This window comes from Danio rerio, chromosome 3, assembly GCF_049306965.1.
Source record: "Danio rerio strain Tuebingen ecotype United States chromosome 3, GRCz12tu, whole genome shotgun sequence".
Taxonomy (NCBI): Eukaryota; Metazoa; Chordata; class Actinopteri; order Cypriniformes; family Danionidae; genus Danio; species Danio rerio.
The window spans coordinates 16,439,168-16,449,046 of NC_133178.1; the positions used below are offsets into that span (position 1 = coordinate 16,439,168).

Below are 9,879 nucleotides of genomic sequence, written 5' to 3' on the forward strand. Positions count from 1 at the left end.
CTCTACTTTTTTTTTTATCTATTTTCTAAACAATTTGCAGTCTGCAGGTTAATGATGATATAACTTGGTCAACATTCACTGAACAGCTGTTGTGGTTCTGTGGATAGCACATTAGTTTTCGACCCCGCAGACCCGGGTTCGGTCCTCGTCTGAGTAATTTATTTATTTATTTTTTTCATTTTTATTGTTAGGACATATAAGACTGTTAGGGTTGTTGAACATTTGAAGATCTAAAGCAGTTGTTTTCTCAAAAAAAGACGTGATAGTGTCATTAGAAACTGAATTGGAAATGACCTTATTTTAATATAGTCAGTCGTGAACTGAGGTGGGCCGGTCTGAGGCTTGAAACTCCAGGGCTGAAAAGGAGTCCCACTCCGGCCCTGTTTGTATATAATATAAAAAGAACAGGAGAAAGTAAGCAGCCTTGTGGAGAGCCTGTAGTAATATTAATGACGTCGGATAGTGCCCCATTTACCCTAACTCTTTGTTTCCTACATGTTAAAAAGTTTATAATCCATAAGACTATACTATGGCTAAAATTAAACTGGGTGATAAGTTTCTCCCCTAAAATATTAGGTTGCAAACAATTGAAAGCAGATGAGAAGTCTACAAACAACAGCCGCACAAAAGCCCCACTCTTATCCAAATGGTGACAAATAGCATTCAATAAAATTTCCAACATTACTAGCCACTCGCCATTTTCACTAGCCACAATTTTCTTGTTGGGAAAACATATTTTATATGCATGAATTTGACTTTGACATGCTAAAATGACTTGATTTAGATGTTGTGTTATGTCCACATGCCTTCTCATTCACTGAACTTCTTGTGTGTATTGTGTATTAGCTTGCTCAGTGTGCATGAGCAAATGGATTGTGTCACAATGCAATCAGTTCTTATTTCACATGACTTTTCAGGGCTCAAAATGAAGGATTTACCAAATTTATCTCTAACCACACCAAATAAGTATTTCTTAGCCACATTTTTTTATGTGTCAAAACAAGGAAAATATATCTTTATAGGTGCACTTTTTAATTAAAAAAACTTTTCCTTAAAAAAACATTACATTTAAAAAAGAATTATTGTCATGTATCTAAAATATGCACAGCAATCTGTCCTGGCTAAAAGTCTCAGATCAGCAGTTAACTATACATAAATGGGGAGTAATCTCCCATTAAAGCAATGTTATTGAAAAAAAATATATAATTAAACCATATTAACAAAAATAACTGTTAGCAAAAGACAGCAGGTGAAACATACCGTGTTTGATAATGAAAGGATGTTCACGTGCACACGGGTAAGATGGGCCTGTTAATAATTTGTTCAAACAATATTATACAATACAATATTATACAATATATAAAATGAAAGCAGCGACTGCTACTGCTTACAAAAGAATATGTGTTTGTTTGTTTTTTTATCTTGAGCTCTTGAAAGCAGCAGGACTGTCTGTGGGTGAACGGTCATCTGTCTTTGTCGTGTCTATTTCAAAGGGAAGTGATCGCACCAGTTGCGTTTCCTCTAGGCATGGTTGCTTTGCGCAAGTAAACAGGAGCGCGTGTGCTTTTTAACAATCGCGCGCATCACATCACCTATGAGCACGAGCGATCATCCTCTCGTTCGGTATTTACCTTCTTTTTTGCTGTTTTGCTCGCGTGAACAGTTATTTTTGTCAGTCGTGCTGCTTCTTGATTCTAAAATCAAATTTGCACGAATATTGGGTCATGCTTATTGTCGAACCCTGCTTTTATGAAAACTACACTTTGTAGCAGATTTTCAACTGGCCAAAGTGGCTAGTGGAGGTGTCTGTTTAACCCGTCAACGCTGAAATCTACTGTTAATGTAAAGCCCTGGTAGTAGTAAAAAAAAAAAAAAGAAATATACATAAAATAATTAAACAAAAATATGAATAATTAATATAATATAAAATATATCATATTATTATTCACTATATCATATCATTCATATATTATATTATTAATTTATGTCATTAATAATCAGTATATTTACAATGATTCAGTTATAATAATCTAGGTGTGTGTGTGTGTGTATGTGTGTAGCATCTCTCTCTCTCCCTCTCTCTGTCTCTCATTTATACAGTATTTGATATATATGTTATATATTTAGTTCTGTCCAATATTTGTACATGTAGTTCACAAGAAAAAAGCAGCTGAGTTTAAATTCAAATATGAGTTGTCTAATAATACTGTGATTGTCAATACTTGATTTCCATTGTAAAAAAAAAAAAAAAAAAAAAAATTATAATTAACTCATGTAAGTAAATACATTAACTAATTAAACCTTATTGTACTGAGTGACCAAATATATAGAGTTGAAGTCAGAATTATTAGCTCCCCTGAATAATTAGCCTCCTGTTTATATTTTCCCCAATTTCTGTTTAGCGGAGAGACGATTTTCAACACATTTCTAAACATAATAGTTTTAAGAACTCTTTTCCAATAGCTGATTTATTTTATCCTTGCCATGATGAAACTTCTGGGCTGCATGCTGGCGCATTAAGTAGCCCGATTGCCTCACAGCAAAAAGGTAGCTGGTTCGATCCTTGGTTGGGTCAGTTGGCATTTCTGTGTGAACTGTGGAGTTTGCATGTTCTCCCTGTGTTAGCAATATCACTGTCTGAAGGCAGGATAGCAGAGAAGGTAATATAGTCCTCCAAAAAAAACAACAATCCCCAGAATGTTGACAGGCTTATCTTTTTACAGAAGAACCTCAAAGTACAGGAATAGATAGCTGACCTAATTGGAATTGCACTTTACATTCTGAATGTAGGATACTGTACTGGAGTACTGTTAAGTTTAATTAAGTTGGTTTATTTGTTTACTGAAGTACAAATATGTTTATTTGAAGTGGTCAATTTATGTTTATTAACTTCACATGTTTTTTTATTTTCAAAGTGTAGGAATTTATGTGTTCCATAGTTTGTACATGTGCTACCAGCAGCTGTGAGACTTCAGTGTTTTTTTATTATTATATAAAAACAGGTATACTTTTCTTGGCTTTTAAGAAAAATAAAGGGGTATTGCAATAAATAGGTTTAATTTTTTTCTCCTTAACTTGTGTGTGAGAACCAACCGAAAATCGTGCTAAAAGTACAGAGGTGTGTATTGAACCATAGGCTAACTTTATTGCCGCATCCCTAATACACACACACACACACACACACACACACACACACACACACTCATTTGAGAATCACTGGTCTCCTCAGTGCCACAGAGAGGTTTTGTGCGGGTCCACAGAAAGCCAACAAACACTCTGAACAGAGTTGGAGTGTGTGTAGGAACAGGTTGGCACTTTTTTTCCCAGGCACCTTCAAGCTTGTCCAACATAAATGAGGGCACTGTTCGCCTTTTAGCACGGAGCAGAATGTTTTTATTTGGGTATTATGTGTGTGAGTACCGGCAGCTTTTTTCTCTCAGAAAAAGAGCGAAGTGTTAAGCAGCCACTCCTTCTCATAAAAGTGTTTCAAGGTGAGCTGTGTGTGCCTGTAAAAAAGATGGAAAAGGGCTTCATCCTTGAGAGGTTTCACATCTGAAGCTGAGTTAAGTTTTAGTAAGAGAAAATACTCACTTTAAAAAAAAATTTTTTTTAAACAAAGCTTAAGGTGTAGTAGCACTTCCCTTTAAATGGATTTTATTCAGTGTCGTCTTCATAATTTTAGGTAACACTACAATAAGGTTTCATTAGTTAATGTTAGTTCATGCATTTACTATCGTGCATTCACTAATGTTAACAAGCATGAATGTAGATATTATTAATGCATTAGTGAATGTTGAACTATAATGCTGTACAAGTGTCGTTCATTATTAGTTCATGCTTGTAAATACTCAAACTAACATTAACTAATGAAACCTTATTGTAAAGTGACCTAATTCTATGTAGCTTGAATGGCTTAGTGTTAAGTTTTTTTTTTTTTAAACATTTTAGGTTTACTCTCGAATTTATCCTTTGTAAACTTCATAGTTCAGATAAAAGTTAGAGTAAAATAACTCCCCTTTCAAAACTATTTACACAAATGGCCTCATCGTACTACAAGCTGATTTGTTTTCTTTCTTTTATTTACTTATATTAAATTAAGTGGTATTGTTCCTTAATGGCACAGTACTGTATGTAGTTTTCGCCACTAGAGGGCACATATTCACAACAAACAATGTTTGATGTTGCAGTGATTGAGTGTTAAAATTATGAACTAAAGTATAACATGTTTTATCATCGTTGTATGAAGCAGAGAAAAGCTGTGGTCACACTGCACTTTTCGCCCCATATACATCCATTCATACGCACTTGAATGCATCAGCCCTCATGCAACAACTTTCGCAGTTCGCTGCATTATAAAGTTCAGGCTTAGTGAACTCTAACCTGCGAAATCACATCACGTAATTGCGTTAAACCAATCGAAACATCTCTTCTCTGGACAGAAATTTAAAAAATGGACCAATCTCTCTTTTTTTTAAATGTCTAATCATCTTGTTTTATCCTGCCCCTTTTCACAGTGTAGTACGACAGAATTTTGCATGCTTAAATTCTAGTGTAACTGGCTTAAGGCTGGAAGTCGTCAAAGAGAAATGAAGCACTGAAGTAATTGATTATGAGAGATGAGCAAGATGCGGCATGAAAGCAGCAGAGCTTTTATTATGCCACAGTCCACTGCTTTGTTTTTTCTGCTCTTAATCATGAGGAAAATAAGCAGATCTGTTTTTATCAGGTATACATTTTAGGCTTCTTATAATGCTGCTCTGTTTGGTCCAATAAAACACACAACATATTAAAGTGTCTTTGATGTTTCTCAAATATAGGCACAATGAAAGGCACAAAATTAAACTGGAAATCCAGGGTTTGTGATGTCATTAGCATGAACACACTAAACATTGTCTGTGTCACGAGCTAAAATTGCTTATTTTTATGAATTTGAACATGTATTCATAATATTTAGGATAATCTAAGTACATAAGTCAGCACAATACACTGCAAAAAAATGCTTTTCTTTCTTAGATTTTTTTGTTTTTAGTCCAAATATCTAAAAACTCTTAAATCAAGCAGAATTTTCTAGACAAGCAAAACACACTGTCTTGTTTTAAGATATAATATGCCAAAATTAAGTGAGTTTTTCCTTAAAACAAGTTAAATAATCTGCCAATGGGGTAAGCAGAATAATCTTATGTCAAAAGGAAAAACAAGATTATTTTGCTTACCCCATTGGCAGATTATTTAACATGTTTTAAGGAAAAACTCACTTAGTTTTGGCATATTATTTCTTAAAACAAGACAGTGTGTTTTGCTTGTCTAGAAAATGCTTCTTTATATAAGAATTTTTAGATATTTGGACTAGAAACAAGACAAAAAATCTAAGTAAGAAAAGCATTTTTTGCAGTAACACTATTCTAGTGGTTTTTGGATATTTCCATGAAATAATCGTAAAAATATGGAGCCAAATCATTCTCAAAAATTATACATTCACAAAATAAAATTCATACATGCACAGCACAATTCACATTTACAAAATCCAATTTGTAAATACAAAGCACAATTTGGGAACTTGCATGTAAAAATCATAAATTTTTTCACCAAATGAATTGCATTTGTGTGTATATTATGAATCGTGTTTCGAAGTTCTGAATTGGATTTGTGTATTTACAAATTGTTTTGAATTTACATTTAAGGAGTGTGTGTGAATGTGTAGCATTTTGATTAGTTGTGTTTAGAAAAGAAGGTAGGTTCCTGTTAGATTTTTGCGTTTTAGAGAATTGTGCGTAGCGTTTTAAAAAAAGTGTTTTATACAATTGAAAACTGAGTTCAAGGCTGAGAAACAGCTCATGGTTTTGGAGATTGGTGATTGGTCTCTCCTATTGGTGAAGTGTTTTTTTTTCCCTTTCCACGGTCGCCACTGGCTTGCATGGTTCAGGATCTGTAGAGTTACGCATCGATGAATTTGCTCTTCAGTGTTTGGACTCTCAGTAATGATTTCAAACCACACTGAACTGAGCTAAACTGAACTGAACTTAAACACTAAAAACTGAACTACTCTGATCCAGTTACTATGACCATTTATGTGAAGTTGCTTTGACACAATCTACATTGTAAAAGCGCTATACAAATAAAGCTGAATTGCATTTTGAGAGAGAGGTTTTAGAAATTGTGTGACATGAAAACATTTTGTGTGTAAACAGTTGGGAAAAAATAACCAGTTGTTTTACACTTACAAATTGGATTTGTGTATTTTTGAATTGTTTTGAATTTACGAATTGGTTTTGTGTATTTACGAATCATGATTTAAACTTATGAATTGGAATTTGTAAATGTTTCTTGTGTTGTGGATGTATGAATCATATTTTGTAAATGTATTATTTTTGAGACTGATCTGGCTCCATATAAATGTTGTGCTTTTAATATCTTGCATCTGTTTTACCTTATATAGCTGACATTAGGTGCGAATGAATCTGTGTTTTGTGTTGTTGCATTACACACCATGTGTTATTTGTCAAATTAAATCATTCATACTTGATATTTAAAATAGTTTTTGTGACTGATAGTGATTTTGTTTTAGAATACAACTTCACTACGGCTCTGCAAAAAATAAGTGCAATCATTACATGGTTTTTAACAAACTACAGTACGTCGCTGTGCAGAAAAACGGGAAGCAGATGTTGAGCTGAAAGGCAAGCCTTCATTTTGAATGAGCTTTGGAGACCACAGTGATAAGGGTAGTGTGTACGTGACGTGTGTGAGAGAAGGAATAGATGGAGAGAATGCATCACAGTAAATGAAACTGCCACAAATACCCAGCATCCCTGTGGATTGAGAAAAATGATAGGCGTTAGTCAATTGCATCAGCCTGGGATTATTTTTATCACACTTTCTTTTACACACACACATAAACACACAGAGTCATTTGGGAGTATCGATCCAAGACACTTGAGCCTTGGTTAAGATGCTTTCATATAAACTTTAAAATCAGCAGTATTAGCATGTCAAAGCACTTTCAGATGGCATCAATACTCTTCTGATAAATGTGTGTGTGTGTGTGTGTGTGTGTGAGACAGAAAAGCAGAGGCTGATGATTGCAGCAGAGGTGATTTTTAGCTGTGTCATGATCAAAGAGCATCTTGAACTCTCTCCAATTTGCTGTAGTTTTGTTGTTTCTTTCCATCTCCAGGCCCTGCTGTATGAGCCTCCAGACTAACCTCTGTGTTTCTGTAATGGCTTAGAGCGAGCGCTGCTCTGATTAAAGCTCAGATTATGTTGGGTGAGTGTTCTGCATTCACACTAATCTCTCTCCATGCTTTCTCTGAATGTTACTCGCTCTCATTCAGCCGTGCGTGCGTGCGTGTGTGATTTCACAATATCCTGTTTTCACCTAGCTGCTAGAAGGTAGCTTAAATAGTCGTAGATACTGTTTGCATCAAGTACTGTATAAATAGAAACAAATAGCTTGTTGTTCACACTAGGTGCAAATAGCAGTTCATAGTATTCACACAAAGTGTAAATAGAAATGATGTGCTATTTCTACTAAGGGCAGATTGTCAGAGCTGTTTGTGAAAATAGTCTCTGGCCGCATGCTTTGCTGTTTACCCTTAGTTTCAGTAGACCAGGGGTGGCCAACCCTGTTCCTGGAGAGCCACCTTCCTGCAGATTTCAGTTGCTACCCATATCAAACACACCTGAACCAATTAATTAGGACCTGGACACCACAAGATAATTACAGGCAGGTGTGTTTGATATGGGTTGCAACTGAAATCTGCAGGAAGGTGGCTCTCCAGGAACAGGGTTGGCCACCCCTGCTATAGACAGTGACTGTTTTGTGTGTGACTTATAGACCTTTTTCTTCATTGCTGCATGGAGACCTACATAGCGACCAGCGTCTTCTGGTAGAATTCTGTGAACTTCCGTTTACAGCATTTACAATTGGTTAATCTTGATCAGAAAATGGTTGTCAATAATGTTTTGAGTTGCTTAGGGAGTGTTTTTGGGATCCACGCCATTGGTTTTGAAAGGTGTGTGTTAAAGCCGTTATACTTCTGTCAGATGCGGTTCAAGCACGTTAGAAAAATGCTCTTCTAATTCAGTGTCTGCCATCAGATCTGATGCTGAAATACAGTGTCAGTGTTCCAGACTTGTCAGCTGTTATACTGTGCTCAGCAGCTCTTCAATGCACACACACACACACACTCAATAGATCACTGCATTATAGAGCAAACCATATTACTGGCATGAAACTTAAAGGTGCAGTAGGTGATCTGTCAAAATGCTAACCGCTTAGCATATTATCTTTGGACGGCGGGGAGGGACTGTGATGCAAAGCCACACCCCCTGATATCGCGAGCATGCGGACCGCGTCACAACAGCCGACAGACAACCCACTAGTTCATGTCATTCGCCAGTTAGTTAGTGCCAGCGCCGTGCAGGAATTACATGTATTACTTTGCCACACTTGCATGCTATTTTAGAGCGAATATTCAGAGTAACGTTAGCGGTAAACAGTATAGGAAGGCTGTCATTGTTCAAAAATGACCCAATGTGAATATAAAAGCAACTTCAGCTCAATAAAGCAGGTTAGGCGGAATAGCGCTATTTACTGGTGTTTTGTTGTTAAACTAAATATAACGTTAAATCTACATTATAGATGCTGTCAAAGAACCTTATGAAACTGAAAATAATCACTTCAATCTTTCACCGGGAGATTTCAGTGGCTGAACAACACGTCTGTGCATATAAGTCATTCATAACACAACACACTCTAACATAAGCTTAGCCTGACTAAAATAGTTTCAAAACAGAACATTACCTGTCTAACAGTAATTCTTCAGCCATGGTGTCGTCCTTCCTCCAGAGTGCTAAAGTAACTCCAATACTGATTCAGGATTTTCAAAAGTTTCTATGCAGCATTTGATTTCTCCCGGTCCGTCTCGTGACCGCGCGGCCGCTTTAAGGGCCAATTATACCCGCGCCTGTCTTTACAGTAATCGGCCCGAGCTCGGCTGTCCTTCAGCGCCTCCGGCTCCAACTCAGCATCTGCGAGTGGCCCGCAGCTCGCTCGCTCGCGCGCATGCATTTGTGATGCAGACGGGCACGCGCTAATGGCGGATCTGCGTGAACAGATGCGCAGAAGTAGGAATCTACATTTGCTGACAGACAGTCTGACCTGCCTATCGGAATTAAGGGAGATGACGGTCCGACTCTATTTAATTGGATGATTTAATTGGATAATTTTTTAGTTTTATGCTTTACCCAGAATATAAAAATACATATAAACACATTTAGATAATTTACTGTAATCATTACTATTGGACTGTGAAGAGACTTTCAACCAGCACAACAACAAATGTTTCTGATGACAATCACCTACTGCAACTTTAACAGGTACAGTATAGTAATGCAAAGCGAAGCCATGCAATTTCCAAAAAATAAAAGTATGTTACTGATACTATGCTGGCTGATTTGCATGTTGATTGTAATCGGGAGCTGTTTATGTTTTATTTAATTTGTTTGTGTTGTGTAGTATTCACCATGGTATGTGTTTTTCTGTCATTTCAAAAATGCCACTTTATTTTCACTTTGCGCCAGTCTTTCAATCAATGTACTAGTGGGACAGTATGTGTGTGTGTCAAACATTTTGGTGAATAACATTTGCTTGGGTTGATTATATTTGGGGAAAAAAAGAGAAAATGATCACTTTAGCTTTGACGCTGCTTCATTTAAATGGCACAAAATGCTGTCTGACGGTAGCGGTAAATGACCAGCAAAATGTTGTTTTTCAAAATCTTTTAATGCTATTTGTTCTCAATATATGTTAAAAAAAAACTATCAAGTGCTTTACATTTTAAAGCAAAAGTGACAAATAAAATCAGACTTAATTTAAAC

The 9,879-nt window shown here is 36.1% G+C and overlaps 1 protein-coding gene across 1 annotated transcript in view; it reads left to right on the forward strand.

Moving 5' to 3' along the window:
- The window catches only part of dhx58 (DEXH (Asp-Glu-X-His) box polypeptide 58), an 86,515-nt gene extending 79,251 nt beyond the window's left edge, over positions 1–7,264 (forward strand). Inside the window, exon 14 of the mRNA XM_073934878.1 lies at positions 7,175–7,264. Within this exon, the coding sequence (XP_073790979.1) occupies positions 7,175–7,226 (52 nt within the window). The 3' untranslated portion in view covers positions 7,227–7,264. The remainder of the gene's footprint in view (positions 1–7,174) is intronic.
- Positions 7,265–9,879: the final 2,615 nt, after the last annotated feature.